We start from the raw sequence: 27,484 nt of genomic DNA on the forward strand, positions 1-27,484 counted from the left end.
CAGATCCGAGGGGCGCCTGGGGTGTCCTGACAGGGAGCTGAGGAGGGGTCACCCGGGGTAGAGCTCAGCTGCATCGCTGCCGGCTTAGACTGTGTGTCGGCGGGCGATAAGGCGAAGAGGAGTTTACTAGATGAACTTTCTGTGCGGCTTTTCCAGCCACCTATTCTATCATATGGAACAGACAGTGATGCTGTCAGACAGGTGATATATGGAGATTTCAAAGATTCGTCCAAGTGTGGACAGAAATCAGAGTAAGCAGTTTTTTTTAGATGTAAGCATCCAGAAGTTTTTTTTTAACCTGGATCTTCGTGTCCTCAAGTTGAGGCTCAAAGTACAGTAAATGTATGCTATATTGACGTATTTATGGAAGTTCACTGACCTGCTTTGTTCCTGGTGTCGAGATAAGAAGATTGATATCAACCTCATGTCTGTGGGTAAAGTTCAGCACTGGAGGCAAGGTGCGATTAGCATAGCTTAGCATAAAGACTGGAAATGGAGGGAAACTGCTAGCCTGTTTCGGTAAAAGACAAAAAAAAAAAAAAAACAATCCACGAAGTAACTTATTGTATCTCGGCTGTACTTTACTCTCCTGTTGTCCTCATTTATGGGCTCCAAAAAATATTGTTTCCTTGCCTGAAAAAAATCAAAAAATTCAGCAAAAAAATTCCCAAAATTTCTGAAAATTTGCCAAACCTTCAGGAAGAAAATTCCAATAATTCCTTAAACGTTTCCCTTAAAAGTTTTATTTAAAAAGAAAAATTCCCTAATTTGGCAAGAAAATTCTTGTAAATATTTTCAAAAAATGAGTAAAAATCTTCAAAAAAAAATCCTAAAAATATCTCAAGTGATTCCATATATATCAGTAAAACTTCTAATATTTTCTTTATCACAAAAAAAATCAACCAAAATCCAGCGAATTTCGCTGGATTTTGGTTGATTTTTTTGTGAATGTTCTTCAGAAACATTTTCAACATTTCTTTTTTCCACCAAAAAATGTTCAATGATTTCCCAAAAATGTTGAAAATGTGGACATCAGAAGTTCCACTGTGAAAATATGTATTTTTTCCCCACATTTTCAAACTTTAAAACGGGTCAATTTTGACCCGCAGGACGACATGAAGGTTAAAAAAAAACAACTTGCAGGTTGGAAACCTCGGTGAACTCATGTAAGAAACACTACAACAACATTAAGAGTGGATTTTTACATGCTTCAAAAAACGCAACTAAATCATAGACCGTTTAACAATAATGACAGACCAAAGTTTTACAGTTCTGAGTATGGTAGGTGCCAGAAAGACCAGGATCAGATGCAAATGTAGGGGAAATAGCAGCCATCAGCAGGAAGGTAATTAGCAATGAACCTGTGGAGAAGCGGACAGGTGTCGCTTTTAGTGCACAGTTCACAAGTTGAATCTGTTGACGGATCCGTGACCGCTGCTCCCACCGGTGCCACAGTCTGCCGCTGATGGCGGAACTGAAGCAGATGTGCGCACTGCAGGAACCGTCCTGGCTTAAATATCCCATCCAGAACTCCGCCGCACATAAACCTCCTGTCTAAAATACATGCTGCATGTCATTATAGAGTCATTATGGAAGACTCAGAACGCAGTCAGGCGTGAAAGCTAGCTCAAGAGTTCGGAGAATTGTGGAGTCCTGACAGGATGGAGTTTGTGCAACATCCACAAACAAGAATTAATAATAATTTCTAAATTAACAGCTGCTCACTTGCTACCACCTACTACTGCATTTTTACCTTTATGTCTCAATAAATGTACAGAATCATACACATAAAATCAACTTTTGTAGTGATCACCAACAAGAAATATGAAGTACTGGTTAAGATTAAGACAGTAGTATCATTTCCAAAAGGATCTTGCGCTGAGCACAGGCAACCTGTCCAAAATGAGTTAAACATCCAAGATGGCTTGGAAGGGTTCCAAAAATTACTTAAATTTGACCTCATAAAATAAGTGTGTTCTCTAAATGTTGTCAAAATGTGTCAAAAATGACCCAAAATATGTGCAAAATGACTTGAAATGGCTCAAAAAATCCTCCTTAACTGTTCAATACCTGTCCAAAATAAGTTAATTGTCTAGGATGGCTGAGAAGGATTTAAAAACAAAATACTAAAAATGGGTCCAAAAGTACTTTAAAATGCCTTCAAAACTCCTTTAAAAAGTAGGAATTATTCACAGTTATAGTTTTATAAACATTCGTGGTCTGCAACGGTGAATTTGTAGCAGGATCACCATCATGTGATCAGCTGACAGCGTTCACTTGTTGTCATAGTTACAGTCGCTATCTCACAATGATGCAGGTATCTTTCCATGGATCCAGACTATAAGCTGCATCACTGCAAAATCTAAACACTTGGTCCTTGTGTCATCTCTGATCTTCCATCCAAATCTGTTGGTCTGTTTTTGAGTAATGTTGCTAACAGACAGACAAACGTACGCCGATCTTCACATAACTTACTAAGTCATTATTAATAATTTCTAAATTATAGCTGCTCACTTCTGACCAACTACTACTGCATTTCTACCTTTATGTCTCTATAAATGTCCAAAATCATCCATAGAAAGTTAATTTTTCTATTGATCACCCACAAGAAATATGAAGTATTGATTGAGATTTAGTGAAAAATTCAACCTGTAAGTTGCTCTTTAAATTTCTACTAATATATAAATGAAGCTTACCAATTAGTGTGCTTGGTTTTGTTCATCACCTGCTCATTTTTCAGTGCTTGAACGATTGAAACTATTGATGTATGCAAAGATAATGCTTCTGTGATAAACAATACTCTGCTGAATTCAACGTATTCTGTCTTTTCTGTGTTGCTGTCGCCGCTGTTTGATGCGCCCAAGGAAACTCTTCTCATTTCCACAGAAACTCCACCACTAACTGGTGTTTTGGCTGCATAATTGCAGACACACAAATGCACAACATGCTCTTCACTCGGCCCTTGTGCTCGAAATAGCACAACTTGGATTGCAGGTCATTGTGTTCAGCCGCCGATATTCCACTTTTTCAAATGCTTTGGGTTCAAACTTAGAACGAAAGTCGAACTTGTATTACAGCTCGGGCTATTGGAAACTGCTTGTTGCGATCAAGATACTGATTCAGGCAGTATTCGTAGTGATCAAAGGTGAATCATATCGTGCTTGACCTGTACATCTACACCATATAATTGTGCTCCGGGTGCAGAATGAGATGTACACCCACGCTTAGTCATGAAAGCTGCAGTGTGAGGAGGCCGAACAACAGGACTGCAGGGGGGGAGGAGGGTTAAAAACAGAGAGAAAATAAAAGCAGACACTGGAAGGTCAGAACTCACAGGAAGTAGAGAGGTTTCCAGAGCTCAGCCAGGGTGAAATCTGTTGTTTTTTTCTCCAGTCTCTGCTTTCTCACCACACAGATCACAAGACAGTTCCCATGCAAATGAGGAGGAAAAAAAGCCTCGTATCTGTTTGTGGAAGGGAAAATGTTTACAAGGCCAGAGAAAAATGTCTCCGAGGGCGGCGTGCAGGGTATATTTCAGTTTGCGATAGTGTTTTGGCATGTTTTATTTTAACACAAGAGTTTTCTTAAAAAAAAATAATAAATCTGATTTTTGTGAGGAGTCTTCCCGTTCAAGATGGATGCAGCATCATTTAGTTATATTAAATAGTAGAAACGGCAGAACTGGAAGATTAAATAAAGAAACAAGACTTTTTTAATGGAAAAAGTCGCAGATACCCCCCAAAAATCCCATCATAAACAATAAACATATGTTAGTGGTTAAAGATGTCAATTCAAAAAACTTTTTTCAAATTGCAAATTTTCAAAATTAAATGAAAAAATGTGAACAAACTGTTGATTTATATAACATATAAATGGTTTCCTTGAGTTGGCAAACTGACATTTAATTGGTCTGCCTATCTCTAGTAGAGTTCTTTCCACTTTGTTTTCCCACAAATCACATCAGACAAACAACCAGTTCTCTAATATTTTCTTTATCAAAGACCCATTTGTGGTTTTCACTTGATGACGCAGACTTTCACCAGTTTCTGTTCATACTACAACAGGTATTTATTGGGTTCCAGTGGGTGTTTCTGAAAGGCTAGCTATGACTTTCTCCAGGATGTAGCAGCTGGTTACAGATTGCCCTGTAGCACCGTGTCAATACAAATATTCTCAAATTTTTCCTTGGTGGACATAGCGTGGGCTTTCTGGAGATTTTAGAACTGTGTTTGGACTCCTTTAATGGAAAGCACATGCAAATCAAAGCCCCTAAAGTCTGGCAGTGACTAATAACTGTAACTGAACTGTTTAACTGATGAAATATAAAGAGATGAATCACAATTTTTGGTCAGCATGAGTACATTTGCAGAGGGGTCCTCGTAAATTTATGTGGAAGATGAAATTTTTGTACATGAACCCTTAGGCCCAAACTGGCCTTAATTTTTCAGTCAGTTAGATTTCAAATAGTAACAATATTTCCCAGACCCTTTCAAATGCCTGTTTGTGTTCGTTTATTAAGTCAAAAAACTTCCCTTATTTTAGAAATCAGCACACATGTGGTTCTTACTTAAATAATCTGTATTGAGTCACCCTGAGTCACATCTCCAGGAATCCAGGAACTTTTTCAGCAACTTTTGGTGAAAACATAAACAAAGCTGTTCCGTTCATCACGATATCGATCAGTCTACAGTATTTGTACAACTACAGGAACAACAAACAGCCATTAGCTCACACTGAAACACAACTCGGTAGGAAAATGCCGGCGAAAATGTAAACTGTAAGTCAGACTTGCACTTGGGAGCCATAAAGAAGCTAGCAAATGTAGCATAATCCAATATGGTGGGAAATGTAAACAAAGCCGTCTTATAGCGACACGTGACGACGTATTCGTCTGCTCGCCAACTAGTTCCACTGAACCAATTTTGATGAAACGACTTAAGTTGAGGACGTCATAAACTGAGGACCTCTTGTATTGGTAATTGGCCCAGCTAGTTGTGAGTTAGCAATCACTGTTAGCTTTTGAGCTGTTTCATTGGAATGAAATGACATAATGTGAACAGATGAATAAAGATTTTGTCCATTATTTGATCCTTTGAGATGGTGACACCAACTCCCATGATCCAACACTGCTTGATAATTGATTGTGAGACCCCTAGTGACAGAAATGCATCCTGCAACCGCCTCCGTGTGGTCTAAAATTGGTTTATTTAGGCGCCACATGCTGTAAAATTCACGCATTATGACTTCTTTTGTCCCTGGCTGTGTTTGATTAATCACATTTACCCCCTCTGGACACCATTCCCGCCTCCCACCGCTACCTTGACCCCACAGCTTCTGGGGTCAACCCAGTAATGCCCAGTAATGCCCCCCTACGTCTGGGTTTCTGAGCACTAATGAAGGTTAAATTTCAACACATGAGCTCCAGAGGCTTGTTAATAAGTGACCGCTTCCAGGAGCTGGCAGCCTTTTACCTGACACAGGGAATCATTTATAACCCCTGTCTGACGGTGTTAGCTGGTAGCAGGAACAGAATGAGGCCTTGTGTTGGTGTGTTTTCGAGGGCGCGTTTTAGCCGTTAGCTCGTAGTTTAAGTGCTTCATAGAAACAGATCTGTCCTTGTCATGTAGCCTGCTTTGATTCCTCACATGATAATATACCACAATCAATTATTGTGTCTGCGTACCTTGAGTGCTGAATATCGATTCCTCAGTTTGCAAACCGAAATCATGTCAGTGCAGCTCAGTGCCAGCCGGGAATCAGGCCAAATCTGATAAACGCCTCGTGAAGGTGCCAGCATTGGTTGTTTGCTCTGAAGTGAGGTTGTTAATCATGAAACGTTCACACCTGTAGGATTGTAAAGTCGATATAAATCAAGGTATTTTTAAGCAACACTGCGGTTATCTCAACATTATCTGAGGCTTTATCGTGTTGGCGATGTTGGTTTCATGTTGTGGTTGTCTGGTGGCCTCGATTGACTGGTACATGACCCTTTTGGTTTTGAGTCATTTGAGTCCTTACCCTCCAAAAAATGGGCACAAATGTCCCAGTTTAGTGGTCTCAATGTAGAGATTTGAAACCCATCTGTGTTTTATATGATTGTAAATTGAATATCTTTGGTTTTGGACTCTGGATGTTGGTTTTGTTGTGTCTAACTTTGGCCATTTTGTGTCTTTTTTTGGTATTTTTTGTCTCATTTTGTGTCTTTTTCTGGTCATTTTGTGACAAATTTTGCTCATTTTATGACTAATTTTGGTCATTTTGCATCTCATTTTTGTTATTTTGTCTTTTTATTGTTATTTTGGTCATTTTATGTCTAACTTTGGTCGTTTTGTGTGTTTTTTTGGTATTTTTTGTCTCATTTTGCTCATTTTGTCTTTTAATAGTCATTTTGTGTCTAATTTTGGTCATTTTGTGGTATTTTTTGTCTCATTTTGTGTCTTTTTCTGGTCATTTTGTGACAAATTTTGGTCGGTTTGTGTCTTTTTATGGTCACTTTGGCTAATTTTGGTCGCTTTTTGACTAATTTTGGTCATTTTATGTCTCATTTTTGTTATTTTGCCTTTTTATTGTTATTTTGGTCATATTGTGTCCAACTTTGGTCGTTTTGTGCCTTTTTATGGTATAAAATGATACTAGAGAAACATTACAACTGAACAAATGATTTCAATTACAGCTAAATAACAAATTCTATGACTACATATAATGTCACATGACCCAACTCAGTCAAAGAAAAGTTACAAACCGTTATTCAGGTTGTAAAGGAGACAGCAGGTTTGTGAAACTCATTGGAGCAGAAGTGGAGGGTTGATTTTAACCAAACTTCCGACAGCTTTATAAGTGATGAAATCGGACGGCATTGCAGCCTAAACAGGTGGAACCTGACAAACTGTCTCTCAGCAGCTGAGCACAGTGTGCGTCTCTCAGGAAATGAGCGGTTTCTATTGTTTCAGGACGCCATGCGGAGCAATATAAAAACTGTGTTTTAATTGGGATATTTCAGGTTTAACTAATGACAGCGCCGTGTCGTACCGGATGAACGGGAAGTCGACTATCTTCGCCGAATGAGGAAGAAACACCACCTCAGACCGACTGCAGAATCTCCTAATCACAGTTATCTCCCGGTTGTGGCTGAGTGTGTGAACTGAACTCTCTGACGTTGCTTAATTCCTCCCACAGCCCCTGAGCTGAGTCGAAACTCCAGCCAAGCGAGCGCTAGTTTCACCGTGAGTTGACATCTTCTGCTCTATGATTATGCCCTATCACTGCCTCTCCCTCGCTGGCCGCCTGGTCAGAGGTTGCCAGACTGTCTGTCAGCCTCTGGCCTCGTCTGTCAGGGGACAAAGCTCCCGTTCTTCCTGGGGAAAGCCCCCACCCTGCCGGAATTCTCCCCCTCGCCTACGGGTGCAGCGCAGAGAGGGAGCACAGAGGAGGCTTAGGCTGAGGCCGTTTAAAACCTAGACCGATATTTAGCCCCGATACTGGGCCGATATTGAGCAAACTGTCAAAGAAAAATGAAATAAAATCTCACAGCAAAAGTGCCCAAAAAAATGGAGAGAAACAGTGGAATATAGACAATAACGACACACATCTGTAAAATAATGTTATTTTAGTTGATTTAAATACAATAAATTGTGAAAGACCAAATTACTGGACATTAATTACAGTTTTAGTTGCTTTCTTTTCCCCACAACCAACAAGTAAGTTAATATTTATTTTCTCTGATTTTTTTTATTTATTTAATATTATGTATAGTTTTATAAATCAGGGAAAATCTGTATTTATTCTTATTTTTTTTATTTGTTTATTTACAATTTTCCAATCTTAAATCTCGAAGGGTTTTTTTGCAAGTTTTGCAAGACATTAATTAAAATTTTATTTATTTTATTTTTTTGTTATGCGGTTATAGCTCAACACGTTGAGCGGGCGACCCATGTATAGAGGCTGGTCCCTGATGCAGCTGGCCCGGGTTCGATTCCCGCTAGCGGCTCTTTGCTGCATGTCTTCCCCCAACTCTTCTCCCCTGTTTCTCTCTCACTGCGCCTATCTAAAAAGCCGACAAAAAGGCCAAAAAAATAACTTTAAAAAATATATATATTGTAGATAATTTTATAAAACAGGGAAAATTAGTATTTTTCTATTTTATTTTATTTATTTATTGAAAAAAAATATTTACCATTTTCCAATCTTAAATCTATAGTTTTGTTTTTTGTTTTTTTGCAAATAACAGTCGATTACTGTTAAATAACAATAGTTTTTGCTTATTTAAATTCAGTAAAATGGTGTAATTTTACTTTCACACATTGAAAGAATAAATTACATGTAGTAAAAATACAGATTTTTTAAATGTGGACATTATTCACAGTTTTGGACAGTATATTTTAATTAATTTTAATAAATAAGATTTCTTTTTTCAATCATATGTATGTCTTTCTTTCAAATAACAGCAAATATCTGTAAAATATCAATATTATTGCTCATTTAAATATCATAGAAGTTGTGTAATTTTACAGTTTTGTCCATTTTCGTGGTCAATATGCAAATAAATACATGTATTTTCATTTTCTGTAATTTAACAAAACTGGGAAAATGTGTACAATGACAGTTCAAACTTTTGGTAAAAATAGCTGATTTTTAAAAAAATGTTTATCCAGATTTATTACTATTTATTTATTCTTTGAGTGAGTTTTCAGCCCATATCGGCCTGATATGATATACTTGGTAATATCAGTCGTGCCCCAGTGGAGAAGGAGGAATTCCTCAGGGGTGAGGAATGAAAGCGTACGTAGCAAAATGTGGTGAGAGACGGAGATGTAGCTCCAGAAAAGATAATTAAGCGAGGTGCAGAGTGAAGGCGTGTTCTTGTGACAGGACTGGATGCTGCAGCTGAAAGGTTACAGCCTCCATCGCTGCATGCTCTACGTTCAGCCGCATGTTCGCTCTTATGTCCTTGAACCTTTACACGCTTTTGCTCTTTGTGTGTCAGACGCTGCAGATGTGACTGACAATTTTCTGCTTTTACTTCTCTATATATGTATTTTATTCATGAATTTCTTTTCCCTTTTTTTTTTTGACGACAGCAAAAAACTGCCAGAAAAAAGTCCACATACAAATGTCAATCTGTACAATGACTGAAAATCCACAAAGGTCGTGAGGTTCAGAGGTAGAATCCATGGAACCAAGACCAAGTACGACTGAGAGTGGCCAAAGACTGTATTTATTCTTTTTATGGTTATTTTCTGTCTAATATGGGTCATTTTGTGTCTCATTTTTGTTATTCTCTGTCTGCTTTTGGTCATTTTTCTGTCTAATTTTGGTAATTTTGTGTCTAACTTTGGTCATTTTGTGACAAATTTTAGCCATTTTGTGCCTTTTTTTGGTCATTTTTTGACTATTTTGGGTCATTTTCTGTCTAATTTTGGTAATTTTGTGTCTAATTTTGGTCATTTTGTGACTAATTTTGGTCATTTTGTGTCTTTTTGTAGTCATTTTGTGTCTAATTTTGGTCATTTTCTATCTAATTTAGTCATTTTGTGTCTAATTTTGGTCATTTTGTGACTAATTTTGGTCATTTTTTGTCTAATTTTGGTCATTCTCTGTCTACTTTTGGTCATTTTTCTGTCTATTTTTGGTCATTTTTTGACTATTTTGGGTCATTTTCTGTCTAATTTTGGTAATTTTGTGTCTAATTTTGGTCATTTTGTGACTAATTTTGGTCATTTTGTGTCTTTTTGTAGTCATTTTTTGTCTAATTTTCGTTTTGTGACTCATTTTGCTCATTTTGCATCAAATTTGTCTCATTTTGTGTCTTTTTATGGGCATTTTATGACTCATTTTGGTTATTTTAAGTCTTTTTATGGTCATTTTGTGACTAATTTTGGTCATTTTCTGTCTTTTTGTGGCCATTTTGTGACTAATTTTGGTAATTTTATGTCTTTTTTATGGTAATTTTGTGACTAATTTTGATGCTGGAAGACTGAAATTCTGGTGAATCGAAGCGCAATACAACACATTTAAGTACAATAAAATACAGTTAGATATGATTCGTTTCCAGGTTGGCAGCTCTTGCTCCTAATATGTTCAATAAGGGGTCCCAGAATCTTAACAAACTCAGTGGGCTTTGGATAGACTGCAGCAAATTTCTTTAGAGAACTGAGAAGAAGCCATATTATTGAACCAGTTTTTAAAACGGGGACTGGAAACTAACTTCCACCCTTTCAGGAACAGCCTTTTTTCCTCTGACCGTACCGAGAAGAGGTCTCATCACCTGTCAGGGATTAGTTGTTGGCTGTGTACAGTATCTCGCCGTACAAATGAAAAATGTCACGTCAGACTCTTGAGTTCGGGGCAAGACCGGAAAAGATGACCCGGAGTCCAGGCACTCGACTTGGACTTGTCACAGGTAGCAGATAGGACTGATGGGATGATTCTATTCAGTTTGGCCTTTGAAAAGTGCAGCTGATGGATGACTTTAAACTGAATGAGCTGCAGTCTGGCACTGATAGAAACATACTTTGATCCCATCTAACTCCCTTCGCCCATGACTCATCCATAACCTCCTCACCAGCATCCTAAATCCATCCTCTTTAATGTGTAAGGATACAGAAAAAAGATCAGCTAGGGGAGGTAGAGAGAGAGAGGATGTAGCATCTGCGGCGTCTGGGACAGCAATCTGTTTCTATCTGTTGCAGCTGTGGGGATAACTTGTCACTTAATTCGAACAATTAAGCCCCGCCGAAACGAAATCTGTTAATAGCTTCTCTATCTCCATTTATATCCAGAGGATTGGTGTGGCTTGTCATTGCGCCTTCACGCCTGAACGCTCGCCGCTCTGAGCCTGTCGATTAGAAACGCCATCGGATCAATTTTTTCAAATTTTCACCATGGAAACTAGCCACAACTATTCGCTTACATCTGACAAGCTGTTAGATTTAGTGTTAGACATTGCACTTAGCCTAGATGGTGCAACAGGTGGGAATTCTACGTCTAGCCAAGTCTCACGAACGGGTGAAAATCCAGCCGATGAACATGGAACAAAGTCATAAATATTGTGTAGTGAGGTAAAGACTGCTTGATAATATTACTAATTTGCACAAAAGTGATCAGAAATTAGATCAAATTTCACCTGAAGTTGAAGGAAGGATAAAAAAGATGGCTGTTAATGTAGAGGTTCCTCAAAGTCCCAAGGCTTGAAAATTGGGTTCGGACTTGAAATGCAAATTTTAAAGTACTTATTTAACTGATAGCCAGCCACATTATCAATCCTTCCCATGTTTAGCCACAGATACTTGATGTTCGCAGCAAGATTGGCTCAATTAGTCACCCAACTTTGTCCATATGAATGCTGGCCGGTAGCTATTAACCGCTACAGAAGACTATGTCATGGTGGCCCATCGCTAGCTAGGCCCCGACGATGCTCATAAACAACCAAAAACTCCAAAACAACACCACTGAAATAACAGTAACAAACGTGCTTATTTAACCAACTGGATTTGAACATTAATATTCCTTTGTGACTGCAAACACAGAACTACTTGTAGATTATGACTTTTCCAGTCCCTTTGTCTGCTAAGTTGCACATAACGCAGTTCACAGTGATGTAGATTCACTGCAAATCTACTATTTATTGTAATTTTTGTATGTAAACCAAAGCAGACGGCTCATTTCTGGCTGGCCATTGTCAATTTTGAACCTGAAAAGACAGCTTTTAGTGGCAGGCTTAACTAGATAGCGGTCTAATTCTAATGCTAACACCATGAATCTGCTGAAAAACCTGAAGTCAGATGAATTTTTTCAGTTCACTTGTAAAGAACAAACAACTGTGACAAAAAGCCACCAATATCCCACGAATATTTAATTGCATACCATCTGATTTTATAGATATTTGACAGTTCTATTCTTTGTCTGCCATGGAGTCCCCAAAATGTACAGATGGTGATGCAAGTTCCCAGAAACTTTATCAAATAATTTAAAATTTTCAGTTCCTTTTTTCCCCAAGAGACTGAGCTGATATTGCACATTAAGCTACATTTTGCTCAGCTTGTAAAAGAACCCAAACAGACCTAGGATTCTTGTTTAATGACGTGAAGAATGTGAGGAATGCAATCCATATTTACCCAGGATGCATTGTGATGCATGGTTGTGCTTAACCAGTCAGGTAAACTCATGTCAAGTCAGCGCTGGAACACCCCGTGCAAAAATCCCTGACTCTGGGATTCTCACTTAGTTAATGGCTGCAGTGTTTAGTCAGTCCCAGCAACAAGCTCATATCTAGGCCGCCCGTTGGTAGGAGTCATGCCTGCAACTGACACACTCTTGTTTCTGAACAACAAACAATGCTAAACAGAGGGCCCGTTGCCATGGAGATCTGTCACGGTGTTTTTGTGGTGACACTGTTGGTTTCTCCTCTCAATCAGGAATACGTTCTGTCCGGGCAAGACTGATCTAGTCGCCGTTGCCCTTTGAAGTAGGCTTCTGGCTGTGTTTACCTCTGTGGCTACAGACCTCCTCAAAATATGATACCAGGTGGGAGATAACGGAGGAGGCAGACACAAAAAAAAAATCACACATTCCTCATATGTTACCCAAATATAAGATAATTTTGAAGTCATTCTTTTAAATCCTGATGTCTGGTATACACTGATCATGCCCAAAATACCTTTATAAGGCTATCTGTGGCTATAGAGTGTTTTCTCCCAGGGTTCCTCCCACCAGTCCAGACTGAAGTACACCGCTTCAGACCTCAGAACTTTTCAGGAGACCTCAGCAAGTGACTTTTTGCTATGTGGGTCAGTGGCTGATTTGGACACAGCGTGTTGCCACATACCGTCCAGTAAGCAGCTGACTAATGCGGCAGTCGTTGTCAGTGCGATGGCAAGAGGAGGAAAGGCTGAACAAGGGCTGAACTGTGGATGCACTCTGCCTCGGCTCAGGAAGTGGACGAAGAATGCGGTGTGTATGTGTGCTGAGACTGCTAAAATGCTTTTGTCTGTGTGTTTCTATGCTCGGTTTCATGTGTGGGTAGTTGAGTGTTGTAGACCCCGTGTGTGCAGGCTTTAGAGTGTGCACAGGTAGGCTATATCTGTCCCATAGGGGCATTTATATGCATGAGTTATGCATATTGGTATTATATGTGGTGAGAAACTGCCAGAATGCCCTTTGTTACCCTTTGCAATAGATCTGTCTGCATGTATGTGTGGCGAGTAGTGAGATAATTCTAAATCATGTCACGTTATAGTATTTGCATCACTTTTAAATTGAACTGTAGGGGAAAAGCTACGTTATATTTACTGTATGAGTGGAGGTGTTGTGTTTAATATATCCCAATGATGCTCTACTGGATGCAAATCATGTGACATACATGCTCAGATCATAATTTTCATTTTTGTTTTGCTTCTTTACAAACTTTCGTGTGGTCTTGGCAGTGTGCTTTTGATCGCTATCATGCTGGAATATTTCTCTTTTCCCAAGCTTCTGGAGGCTGCGAGTCATGTCTGCCAGTATTTTGGTATTTCCAGAGGCTTTCACAGTGCCATCTATAGATGTCATCTGGCCAAACAACAACTTGTTCCATATAACCGCACGCCCACCTCTGTTCTTCACTGCCAGGACTGTGCATTCACTGTAGTAGCAGTAGCAGGTTCAAAACAAACACCCAATCTGAGTGGAATAAATGTAACACAATTAGGCTTTTTGTCATGCTTTTTTTTTTTTTTTAGCAAAGTTTTACCACACAGGAAGTAAGGGTATTTTCTTGAATTGGGTATTGTGTGTCAGTGATTACAGGTGTGTTGTGTCATCTTTCAAAGTATTTGTGGTAGATTGTTGACTACCTGTTCGTCTTAACAATAGTAATTCTTGAGAGGTGGTACAATTTTGAAGTATTTGACATTTTGATAATATTGCTAATCACCTAAATGATATTGATTGCACTTCTGTTGTCTACTCCATAAACAAGGCTAGGCTAAACGCATCCTGATTCCACCTCGGGCCATGTATATGTCCAAAAATGGAACCATTTCTTTAACCCTTTGAATATGGGTCACTTTTGATCCATGTTGTGTATCAATGCGTTAAAAACAATGCCCTTCTTTTTTTAAAGTTATTCTTTTTCCATTATTGAGAGGATTGTGGTGAGATGAAGACAGTAAAGTAGGGAAAAGAAACGGGGGAAGGACCTGCAGTAAAGAGCCATGGGCTGGAATCAAACCCATGGGACTATAGCCACTTTTTATGGGTCGCCCGCTCAACCTGGTGAGCTACCGGTGCACCCAACAATGCCTTTCTAAAGTTTTTAAAGTTAACACAACAAATTTTCAACATTATATTTATGCCTTTATGTACAGACTTGAGCACAAGGTGTCTGAAAATGAAAGTTTCAAGCCACAGCCCTGTTGAGAACAGAATAGAATTTCAAAATACGTGAAAGTTTTAACTACACTGGAGGAAATTTCTGAATAGATTTCATACTCGTCATCGCACATTAACAGTAACTTTCCAAATTCTTGTCACCGATGCGAAGCTAGCGAGCATTGTGGATGCACTGACTGCATCTACATATGCTGAAAATGCAAATTGTAAAACTGGCACAGGCAAAACTAAGCGATTGTGCAGACACGCTTCATATTCCAGTATCTGGTGCCAAGTGGCTGATTAGTGTTTAGACGGTCCAGCTGCCATAGTGCATCTATGCTGCTCTGGGATTTAGTCTGCATCTCTGTATTCATGCATGCCGTTCAGCTGCATGCCCTTCTCTGTATATAGTATATAGTTGTTGGGTGTATCGCTAAAAAACGGACATCCAGTGTAAGTGTTTTCTGTGTAGAGTGAGTGCTTTGTGTGCCTCTATTTTCTATCAGTCTGCTTTCTCTAGGCCCAGACAGACACTTTTAGCTATGCCCTGTCTCACTCAATCATATGATAACAATCGACATCCAGCACCTCTCTCTCTCTCTCTCTCTCTTTTTGCCATCTTTCTCACCTCAACTCGCTCCACCACAGCATCTACACTTCCCTCCGGTCGTCCTGTGTCAGTATCTGGAGCCACGTGACGCCTCTTAACCTCCGTTTCCTAAAATAGAGCCGCGCTTATTGTGCACAATGAGCCGCAATCGGTGGGAACACTTCTTTTTTTTTTTTTGATAAAGACAGGACTCTGCTACTGGAGGCTAACTGGCCGATACCGACTCCACTTCCTGGAAGTGGGGTCGCGGCGCTGCGAGCGAGCGTCCTGCTGGAAATAGGGGTGAGTGACCAGGGCTTGTTTTTACCAGACGGCTGACCGGCAGGAGGACAAAAGAAGCAGAGCGAAGGATCAGGGCTGGTTGCAGTAAATACCAGCCCGCCTCCTCCAACACCATCACCACTCCTACCTCCTCCCTAAGGGCCTGCGGAATTGACAGAAACAATGACTCAGGCGTAGAATGGACAGAAATTGATTTTCTGCAGAAAGGTTAAATGAGCAGGCAGTTTTTTTTCAATCGCTGTCGAGGTTGTTTTTGTTTTGCCCATTGGCTACTTTTGCCATTTTATTGTGTGCGCCTTCTTTGTGAGGCACAAGTCGATGTGGAAGTTTGTGATACCTTAAAGCAGTTTTTCTCTCCCCTTCTTGATTTAACCCTCCTGTTGTCCTCATTTATGGGCACCAAAAAATATTGTTTTCTTGTCTGAAAAAAATCCCAAAATTCAGCAAAAATAATCCCCAATTTTCAGAAAATTTGCAAAACCTTCAGGAAGAAAATTCCAATAATTCCTTAAAAATTTCCCTTAAAAGTTTTATTTTTAAAAAGTCACAGAAATTTGGCAAGAAAATTCTTGTAAATATTTTCAAAAAATGACTAAAAATCTGCCAAAAAAATCCTAAAAACATCTGAAGTGATTACAGATATATCAGTAAAACTTCTAATATTTTCTTTAAGAACATTCACAAAAAAATGAACCAAAATCCAGTGAATTTCGCTGGATTTTGGTTGATTTTTTTGTGAATGTTCTTAAGAAACATTTTTAACATTTCTTTTTTCCACCCAAAAATGTTCAAAGATTTTCCAAAAATGTTGAAAATGTGGACATCAGAAGTTTCACTGTGAAAATATACATTTTTCCCCCACATTTTCAAACTTTAAAACGGGTCAATTTTGACCCACAGGACGACACGAGGGTTTAAAAAGCCGTCTCGCTGTTAGAAGACAAAGAAAAGAGCCTTCATTAATTGTTTCTTTGCACCTGTTGTTGTCGTAGACCGATTGCCGTGGATGTGTGTGTGGTTTCAGCAGAAGTGGGTGCAGAATTTGGCCATGAAAGTACATTATGAAAGAACCAAAAGTCTCCTGTCCCCCTTCAACATTCTCACACTCGCAGCAGACAACACAACCTCTTGTGATGCATTCCTTTGTGACGTCAAGCCTGCTGCCTCTGGGCTACGAGGCGCAGCACAGGATGTCTGAACAAGAGAGACAAAGACAGAGAAAGAGAGTGAATCGCTTCTATGTGTGGAAAAAGTTTTTTTAAAAAATCATATTTTTGTGGCTAAAGAAAAGACAGGCTGGAGAAAATAGTCAGTGAAGTCAAAGGAAGAAAAGAAAGAAGGAAAACAGCGGCGGGCCCAGAAAGTCGGAAAGTGACTGCAAATAGCAGGAGTCTTACTTCCCTATAATAAGTCAAATTCTTTGCTGCTTCTCCTCCCTGGTGTTTGACAGCCAGCCGTGCCCTGGGCGATGCCCGGTCTGCCAGCAAAGGGGAAGGAGAGGCACGGCTGCCGATCATACCGTGACATGTGATACCGAGTCACAGCGCAGCGACCAACATCCTCAGCATTATACTCCATTTTCTTAGAAACTCGCTCGGAGAGTCTCGGCATTGCATAACGCCGGCTGGTTATCAAACTGTTGTTTACTTTAACGCTCCTGTTGTCTTGATTCACGAGCACCAAAAATATTGTTTCCTTGTTTGAAAAAAATCCAAAAATTCTGCAAAAAAATTCCCCAAATTTCTGAAAATGTGCAAAACCTTCAGGAAGAAAATTCCAATAATTCCTTAAAAGTTTCCCTTAAAAGTTTTATTTTAAAAAAAATTCCCAAAATTTGGCAAGAAAATTCTTGTAAAAATTTTCAAAAAATCTGTAAAAATGTTCCAGAAAAATCCTAAAAATATCTAAAGTGATTACATGTATATCAGTAAAACTTCTAATATTTTCTTTAAGAACATTCACATAAAAATCAACCAAAATCCAGCGAAATTCGCTGCAGGACGACACAAGGGTTAAGATATTACATATACACTCAGACATTGGCACACTTTTACCTACTTAAATCCACATAATGCCTTATTTTGAGGTAAATAACAGCTTGTGTCAGAGAAATATGAAGCTATAAGACCTTCAGATGTGCATTAAATCATTATACTAAAGGAAAAACCACAAGAAAGTGGACAAATGGCAGACTGATGCTACCACCTGGAAATCAGTGCAGAATGTATGATTGACATCCATATGTGTGAGAATGGCTAAAAAGATACCGACTCATTAAAAAAAAACTGGTCCACAGAGGTGTAAAACTCCACAGGATACCTTTAGCACGTCTGTGATGTGACTCACCGCAGTGGGTTGTGTTTGCTTTGAACACGCATGTAGCTCAGCAGCCACATGACGGTGGTCTGCAGGCGCATGATAAGATACAGGAAAGATGAATATCGCCGCGCTTTAAGGGAATAATGGAGATGTTAGGTTTGCTGGTCAGTTTACAGTCACTCCATCAACAGATTTGCAACTTTGTTGTGCTTTGGCAGGCAAATTGTGTGGCTTTTTTTTTTAAAAATCCAGCTGGCATCTGGACACACTGTGAGCTATTGTAAGGGCTTGTGATGCGGGAGGAGTGTGAGGGGTTTTCCATACGAGATGGCAGCAAGATAAGACATTTCTTACCTCCGTCATGTGCTGGAGGTTGAAGTTCACACAATTAAATATGAAACAATTAGATTCCAGATCACATGACCTGCTGATTTTGTTTCTTTTTTGTTCATTTTCAGTCCGGTTTGTGGTCATTTTGTGCATTTTTGTGGCCGTTTTCAGTCTGTTTGCGGTAATTTTCAGTGCTTTTGTAGTCATTTTTCAATTTTTTGCAGTTGTTTTGTGTGTCTCGTCATTTTGAGTCTATACATGATAATCATCTGTCTTTTTTTCTATTTTCTGTCATCATTTTGTGTCATTTTTTTGTCATTTTTTGTGTTTTAGTGGTCGTGTTGTGTCTTTTTGTGGTTGTTTTGTGTGTCTTTGTGCTCATTTTGTTTCTGTTTTGGTCATTTTCCGACTGTTTTGTGGGCATTTTGGGTGTTTTTGTGGTCCTTTTGGGCATTTTTATGGTCATTTTGCATCCCTTTGTGGATGTTTTCAGCCAATTTGTGGTCATTTTGTCTTTCTGTGTGGTCATTGTGCAATTTTTTGCAGTTATTTTGTGTCTCGTCATTTTGTGTCTTTATATGATAACTATCTCACTGAGTCATTTTGTGTTTTTCTGTTGTCATTTTGTGTCATTTTGTACATTGTAGTGGCCATGTTGTGTCTTTTTGTGGTTGTTTTGTGTGTCTTTTTGCTCATTTTGTTTCTTTTTGGGTCATTTTCAGACTGTTTTGTGGGCATTGTAGGTCTTTTTGTGGTCATTTTGTGCATTTCAGTGGTCATTTTGTGCCTTTTGTGGCCATTTTCAGTCCGTTTGTGGAAATTTTAAGTGTTTTGTAGTCATTATGTGCATTTTTGTTCCCGTTTTCAGTCTGTTTTTGATCATTTTAGGTGCTTTTGTGGTCATTTTGTAACTTTTCGCAGTTATTTTATGTGTCTCTTGTCATTTTCTGTCTTTATATGATAGCTACCTTTGAAACTAGCATGCATGAACTGAGCGGGCTACTGTTTGTTAATGTCGCCTTCTGGTGCTTCAGTGCAGATTAAACCCAGCAGGTCGTCTGTTCACATCTCTCTGTGAACATATTCTGCATTTTAATACAGCGGAATTCCTTATAAAGCTCTTCTCATTTGCATATTTTTCTGCTTTCTCTGTCAGGAGGTGTATGAAAACAGTGACTGAAACGCAGCCCATTAAGGCTACATGCTAACCAGCTGTCACTCTCAAGACATTTTCAAGCTGTTGCCGCTCGCCACTAAACTTGAGTTAAGAAAACAGATGTGCTCTGAATTCGACAGTGTTACCATGTAAAACGAGAGAAAGTTAGGAATGATAGAAGGCTGTTTCAATCAAAGATGCAGAGAGAGTCTTCTTCCTGAATGGGGACCAAGTGTATTTACAGCTACAGGCGCTATAATAGCTTGCTAAATGGCTGCAGCCAGGATTTATGCATTCATAGGAGGATTAACCATAAAAACGGGGCACAATATGTGACTTTTAATGATTGTTTATTTTCTAATGTCTCTTTTGCTTCTTAATATCAAACAATTTGTTGTTCTGTATTGCTGTAGCGGGCTTTTTCTCATTTGTCATTTTGTGTCTTGTTTTTGTCTTTTTGTGTCTTGTTTTTGTTATTTTGTGTCTTGTTTTGTTGACAGAAGTGAGACACAAAACAGCAAAAACAAGACACAAAATTACAAAAACAAGACACAAAACAACAAAAACGACACAAAATGACAAAGCAAGACACAAGATGACGAAACAAGATTGAGATTTAAATGAATTGTGTAATATCACGGTTATGGTGAATGTGACCGTTTCACAAATAAGTGATGAAGCTGCCAGTGTGGAAAGACTGTCACATTTTAATGTACTTACATTAACCCAATGTACATTTTAGTACCACTTAGGTCATCTGAGGTGGTTCTAACATCTGGTCTGGCCCATGGACTAATTGTTTAAATTTGACTAAGTCTGATGTTCTTTTGTGTTCTTTCCTGTTTTCCATCCTCCTTGTCCTTCCTGCTTCTAGTCCTTCTGGCTCAGCCCATAGAGAATGAATGTATGGAGGGTTTGACGCTGAAGATTACCGACTTCGGCCTGGCCAGAGAGTGGCACAAGACCACGAAGATGAGCACCGCTGGCACCTACGCCTGGATGGCCCCCGAGGTCATCAAGTCGTCCACCTTCTCCAAAGGCAGCGACGTCTGGAGGTGAGTGTCTGTGTGCGTTATTTAGCTTCTCTGTAATTTACAATGGAATTCAGCTGAACCGAATCCAGGGTTTGTATTATATGAACAGGTGTCTTTGCGAGGTATTTGTGTATTTTTTTTTTATCAAAACCCCGCTGTGCCCTTCATAACATTTAAGAAAAAGGTGAAATGAACCGAGTCGCAGCACCTTGAAGGAATGGTTTGACATTTTGGGTAATAAAGTTCACCACTTTGATAAAAATGTAGCGTTTTATTTGATTTAAAGCAGTCTCTTAAGTAATTATTTCACCAATTTTTATTATTTGTGCTGCTCACACTGTAGTAAGAGGTTAAAAAACTTCAATTTCAGCTTAAAACTTTGCCTACAAATCAGTGTAAGTATTGATGTCTTGCAGCGGTGCTGAAGTAGAAGGTCTGTGTGTAGCAGTAGTTGGGGTATTAATTATCTGCTGGACATGATAGAAGTAGAGGGGGGAAAGGGTGAAAGTGCAGAGAAGTGATGGTGGGAGACTGGGTGATGAAGAGATGGAGGGACAAAGTGATGGATTGGAGCAAGGCCACAGCGACCATGTGACGGCGTCTCTTCAAAGAGCTGCTCTGTGCTTTGTTGTGGGACATGTGTACTGCACACTGTCCCATTGTCTCCAGCATAGACAGAGAAGGAGGCCACACAGCAGACCTAACCACAGCCCTTTATCTGGGAAGAGCTCTGTGTGTGTGTGTGTGTGTGTGTGTGTGTGTGTGTGTGTGTGTGTGTGTGTGTGTGTTTGTTTGTATCTATGTGGCCGCATCGACACACAAAGAGAAGAGTCCCTCGATTATGGTTTGTGGTTTTATAATAATGACATAAACAGCTGTGTGATTTGTTGAGAGAGGATTCATGATGGCTCATAAGCAGCATTCTACGAATTTGCATTCGGAACGATGCAGGCAAGGCTGTTTTTTAAAGGGTAATATATTAATATTATACATTAATATATATATATATATTAATATAATATAATTACACATCAGACCCAGATGAATGCATTTCTTTCTTTTCATGCTTATTTGCTTTGGTCAGTCTGAGTCTTGTTTAGTTATTTTGTGTCTTGTTTTGCCATTTTGTGTCTCGTTTTTGTCATTTTGTGTCTTGTTTTTGTTGTTTTGTGTCTCGTTTTTTTCATTTTGTGTCTTATTTTGTCATTTTGTCTCTTGTTTCTGTTGTTTTGTGTCTTGTTTTTGTCGTCTTGTGTCTTGTTTTTGTCGTTTTGTGTGTTGTTTTGTTATTTTGTGTCTCGTTTCTGTTGTTTTGTGTCTTGTTTTTGTCGTTTTCTGTCTCGTTTTTGTCATTTTGTGTCTTGTTTTTGTCGTTTTGTGTCTCGTTTTTTTAATTTTGTGTCTTATTTTGTCATTTTGTCTCTTGTTTCTGTTGTTTTGTGTCTTGTTTTTGTCATTTTGTGTCTTGTTTTTGTCGTTTTGTGTGTTGTTTTGTTATTTTGTGTCTTGTTTCTGTTGTTTTGTGTCTTGTTTTTGTCGTTTTGTGTGTTGTTTTTGTCGTTTTGTGTCTTGTTTTGGTATTTTATGTCTCGTTTCTGTTGTTTTGTGTCTTGTTTTTGTCGTTTTGTGGCTTGTTTTGTTATTTTGTGTCTCCTTTCTGTTGTTTTGTGTCTTGTTTTTGTCGTTTTATGTCTTGCATTTGTCGTTCTGTTTTTGTCGTTTTGTGTCTAGTTTTTGTCATTTTGTGTCTTGTTTTTGTCGTTTTGTGTCTCGTTTTTGTCGGTTTGTGTCTTGTTTTGTTATTGTGTGTCTCGTTTCTGTCGTTTTGTGTCTTGTTTTGTTATTGTGTGTCTTGTTCCTGTCGTTTTTTGTCTTGTTTTTGTCGTTTTATGTCTTGTTTTTGTCATTTTGTGTCTCATTCTGTTTTTTACCCAGCAATAGGGATAAAATATAAATAATTTATTAAAGCATAACACATTCACAGCTCTGGTGCTTTGCTGCTTTGTGCCTGTAACAGTTCCTCTCATACACTATGGTTTAATTTTAATCCTGTGGATTTGGACCATTTCATCCACTCTTGAATGCTTCTTTGCAGCCTCGTACGGAGCCGATGTGAAACCAATCGAGCCGAGAACCTTTTCGAAAGCGTCCTTGAGAACATCAAAAACGTTTTTTTCTACGCTGCAAGCTACTTAAGGAATTTTCTGGCTACTTTAGAGAAACCTACTTAGCGACAGTTTTTACTACTTTAAAGGTTGCAATGCCATCTCTCTATCTCACAACACATCCTCAGCCTATTGACAGCAACACCCACACAAGCTCGTTTTCACTGCACAATCTGGAAAACAGCAAAATGAGCGAACAGCGAGCGGGCAGCCCTGCTCTGAAAATGAAGGGTAATCTTTGTTCTGGTGTTCTTTCTCATCTGTCCACGGCCGCTCGTCTCGAAAGCCGCCACGCGGAGACGACGGCCGCCTCGGGGCGAGCCGACGAGCAGCGTTTGTGCACAGTCACAGTGTGTGGAAGTTGTAATTAAAGAACTAAATAAAAAAAGGCTGCGGCCTGCGCTCTCCACTTAGCGAGCCTCCACAGTGCGTTCAGTCAGGTCCGGGCGAGGGTTAATTGACAGTGTGGGAGATCCAAGTCCTGCGCCACGCTTCATCTTCTCAGGACGCAGCGCTGCTCCCATTGTGTGGGCTGAAAAAGTCCTGTGTGTTTGTGTTTGCAGAAGTTCTGCATGCATGAGTTCAGAGTGCTTCGTAAGCACGTGTTCCATCAAGCAAAAAATATTCCGTCGCACAAATCGGTTCTGTCCTGTCAGTGCTGCGGTAATGAATGTGTAAGATATAACGTTCTGTGCAAAGCAAGGAGTGCAGTTAATGTCAACACTGACTTGGAATTCATCTAATACATACAGAGAAGTAATTTAAAATCAAAACGGTGCAATTAGCAAATCACAAAGGCTACAATTTACAATATATGTTATGCAGAACATCTAACTGGTGTTGATGGTTTTAAAAATTCATGCCCTCCTCATTGCCTTACCTTGTGGTAGTGATGCATCAAACCTTTTAAATCTATTAACCCTCGTGTCGTCCTGTGGGTCAAAATTGAGGAAAAAATATATATTTTCACAGTCAAACTTCTGATTTCCACATTTTCAACATTTTTGGGAAATTTTGAAAATTTTTTGGGTGGAAAAAAAGAAATGTTAAAAAGATTTCTTAAGAACATTCACAAAACAAAGTTAAATTTTTTATGTGAATGTTCTTTAAAGAAATTATTAGAAGTTTTACTGATATATATCTAATCACTTTAGATATTTTTAGGATGTTTTTGGAAGACTTACTTATTTTTCGAAAATATTTACAAGAATTTTCTTGCCAAATTTGGGGGATTTTTTGAGAACAAAACTTTTAAGGGAAACTTATAAGGAATTGTTGGAATTTTCTTCTTGAAGGTTTTGCAAATTTTCAGAAATTTGGGGAATTTTTTTGCTGAACTTTTGGATTTTTTTCAGACAAGGAAACAATATTTTTTGGTGCCTGTAAATGAAGACAACAGGAGGGTTAAACGGACTTTAAAAGAATATATAGTAAATACATTTGCAATCACAATATCTGTCATTAAAATTAAATATTTTCACCACATCTTCAGTCATAGGCAGCACAATGAGGAAAGGTATTTGAAAAATAAAAGGACTATTATCCTTTTACAGTAACCATCAAGCACAAATGTATATTTTGAAACGGTCTGAAAGTTGACCTGACTGAAGTTGAAAAGAATACCGGGGGCTCAGTTGACCTACTTTGGTTTATTCTCTTCATTGGCCTAATTTCCAGACAGGCCCAGAAGCAGGTTTTACTAAAATAAAATGCCCTGATAAAGTGAGTGTGCTTTGTTTTGTTCCTAAATAGCCAAGAGGCCAAGTGAGGAGTTGGTGGAGACCAAAACAGAGCTCAAATGAGAGTTTAGCATTCACCAAGTGGGCTAACATGACTCCAAATGAATATTGTTGTTGTAGCTGTGATGTGTCAACACTGGAGAATGGCCTGACTGCACTTCATTATTATTGGACTATAGAAGGAAAAATGATTGTTTCTTTGGTGGTGATAAGGATGCAGAAATAATGCCCCTGAAAATGAGAATTGTTTGGGTTGAAGTTGAAGTTTTTCCCTCATGCTCATGTTCATTTTGTATTCAGCCTTCTGCTTTCTGATTAAGGACGCAACAGAAAGTGATATGAAAGTGAATGATATGGAATTGCATTGCCTCTCAGTGATTGTATTTGCTCTTGTGCAAAATCAAAACTTAACTCATGCATCCCCATATCTCCCCTTAAAGAGCAGCCGTTTCCAGCTACAATAATCATTTACCACATTTACAATGTCTAGACTGGATTTATCATTCATTTAATGCTATCTTCATTGAACAAAACTGGTTTCTTTCAAAAATAGTTACATTTCTAAGTGACCCCATGTTTTTGCACGGTAGTGTACATGAATTAAAGTTGCTCTAAATTAGTTAAAGTTGCTCCACATTAGTTAAAGTTGCTCTAAATGAGTTAAAATTGCTCCATATTAGTTAAAGTTGATATTATTAAAGTTGCTCCATACTAGATAAAGTTGCTCTATTTGACTTAAAGTTGTTCTATATTAACTAAAGTTGATATTATTAGTTAAAGCTGCTCTATTTTAGTTAAAGTTGCTCTAAATGACTTAAAGTTGCTCTATATTAACTAAAATTGATATTATTAGTTAAAGTTGCTCTATATTATTTAAAGTTGCTCTAATTGAGTTAAAGTTGCCCTATATTATTTATGGTTGTTCTGCATTAGTTAAAGTTGCTCTACATTAACTAAAGTTGATATTATTAAAATTGATCCATACTAGTTAAAGTTGCTCTATAATAAAGTTGTTCTGTATTAATTGAAGTCGCTCTATATTAGTTAAAGTCCATTTCCATTAAAAATGTCCAGCTAGAATAGTCATTTACCACATTAACAATGTCTAGACTGTATTTATCATTCATTTAATGTTATCTTCATTGAAAAAAAAACTGTTTTTCTTTCAAAAATACGGACGTTTCTGAGTGACCCTAAACTTCTAAACAGTACTGTACATGTTGACATAAATATTGCATCATGATGCGTGTTCCAGGACGTATCCTGTGTCTAATTCTGGTCTCTGTGTTTTTGTCTCATGCCTCTCCGTCTGTGTTTTCCCCTCCAGCTACGGCGTTCTGCTGTGGGAGCTGCTAACAGGAGAGGCCCCCTACAAAGGGATCGATGGACTTGCCGTCGCCTACGGAGTCGCCGTCAACAAGCTCACCCTCCCCATCCCCTCCACGTGCCCCGACCCCTTCGCCCAGCTCATGTCAGGTGCGATGCATGTTATGGAAATGGAATTGAATTGCACTCGTGGCGCTGTTGAGGCGGCGACTTCGAGCTCGGTGGTGTGAGAGCGCTGTTGCGTGACATGGAATCGCCGTCCCAGGCACGCTCTCTCTCCATTTCCCCAAAAGCTGCGATGAAATCGAGAAAACAAATTCCTGTATGTTGTTAATAACACGGCCGTGGAGGGGAAGTGTTTAAGCGCTGGAGCCACCTTGTGCAATATGCCTGTGCACAACTTTTCTCTTTTCAGTTTTGTGTTAAAAAGAAAATGCCACTCGAGTAGCTGCTGTCATGATACCAGCCTCCTCCCTGGATGTGTCCTTTTTTGGTTGTATTCTTAATTTAACCCTCGTGTCGTCCTGCAAGTCAAAATTGACCTGTTTTAAAGTTTGAAAATGTGGAAAAAAATATATTTTCACAGTGAAACTTCTGATGTCCAACATTCACAAAAAAAATCTACCAAAATCCAGCAAATTTCACTGGATTTTGGTTGATTTTTTGTGAATGTTCTTAAAGAAAATATTAGAAGCTTTACTGACACATATGTAATCACTTTAGATATTTCTACTCATTTTTTGGAAGATTTTTACTCATTTTTCGAAAATATTTACTAGAATTTTCTTGCCAGATTTTTTTTTTTTTTTTTTTTTTTTAAATAAATTTTTTAAGGGAAATCTTTAAGGAATTATTGGAATTTTTTTCCTGAAGGTTTTGCAGATTTTCAGAAATTTTGGGATGTTTTTTGCAGAATTTTTGGATTTTTTTCAGACAAAGAAACTATATTTTTTGGTGCCTGTAAATGAAGACAACAGGAGGGTAAAAAAGAAAATGCCACCTGGGTAGCTGCTGTCATGATACCAGCCTCCTCCCTTGATGTCTTTTTTTTGGCTGTATTTTTAATTTAAAAAGGAAAAAGATCAACGCACAAAAGCACCGGTTGCCACCTCAGAGGATTAATTAATTATCAGATTGGTTTTTGATCTGTTTGTAATGCCCAAATTTTTTGCAGCAAATTATGCAAAACTCCCCACAGCAAGTTAATTAAGCAGAACACTTTGAATAAGTGATCAGCTTGACTCTAGACTGTGCTCACACGAGTGACTAAAACATGTAAATAGAAATTAGCGACATTGTGTGCAGAAATGTCCATCTCGGTAAGTCATTTGTCCTCGTTTGAATGTTAAAAGCTTTGAATTGTGTGATGAAATCTCCTTTTTTGATTGTAAATCAGTCCGTCTGAGGGTTATGCTTAATGAGTGAGTGACTTCCTTCTTTTCTGGTCCCTTGATTCAAGATTCAAAATGCTCAAAAGAAGTGAAACTACCGGAAACAAGCGAAACTGTCATATGTTTTCCTCTCGTTTTGAGGAAACAACTGCGTGCCAAACTAAATAACCTTTGATGTGTGTGTGTTTTTTTTAATGTTACGCTTCGTTGCATTCATGCTTCACAGTTGTAGTCCATGGGCCCAAAACTTCCAGTATCGGTACCACTCAAGGTGACCAATACTTTTTGGCATTTTTAACTAGCTATATGTCTTTATTTTGCATTTTGATAAGATAGCCGTTGCAGACTCACAGCTTAATAAATGTTATCACTCATTTAATGGACATAATGAAAGGGTCTGAGCCAAAAGTGTAATTCAACAGGATTATTCCTCATTATGAAAAATAACAAGTGCCACACATCATCATCTGTGTTAATAACTTTACAACACACAACAATACTACAACACACTAGAGTCTGAGAAAGATTTCGTTGCTATGGTAACAAGATTGTGACAGAAACAGCAAACAGAATGACAAAACAAGGCACAAAATGACAAAAACGAGACACAAAACGACAAAAACAAGACACAAAACTACAAAAACGAGACACAAAATGACAAAAACAAGATACAAAACAACAAAAACAAGACACAAAATGACAACAACAAGATACAAAATGACAAGAACAAGACACAAAATAACCAAACAAGACTCAAATTGACCAAAGCAAATAAGCATGAAA

The 27,484-nt window shown here is 38.5% G+C and overlaps 1 protein-coding gene across 2 annotated transcripts in view; it reads left to right on the forward strand.

Annotated features, from left to right (window-relative positions):
- The window catches only part of LOC111582708 (mitogen-activated protein kinase kinase kinase 11), a 69,951-nt gene that overhangs the window by 14,608 nt on the left and 27,859 nt on the right, over nt 1-27,484 (forward strand). For both annotated transcript variants that reach the window (XM_035957808.2, XM_023291536.3), the window contains exons 2-3: nt 19,921-20,101; nt 25,312-25,460. In XM_035957808.2, the coding sequence (XP_035813701.1) occupies nt 19,921-20,101; nt 25,312-25,460 (330 nt within the window). The remainder of the gene's footprint in view (nt 1-19,920; nt 20,102-25,311; nt 25,461-27,484) is intronic.

The sequence above is a fragment of the Amphiprion ocellaris genome, chromosome 23 (genome assembly GCF_022539595.1).
Source record: "Amphiprion ocellaris isolate individual 3 ecotype Okinawa chromosome 23, ASM2253959v1, whole genome shotgun sequence".
NCBI lineage: Eukaryota > Metazoa > Chordata > Actinopteri > Pomacentridae > Amphiprion > Amphiprion ocellaris.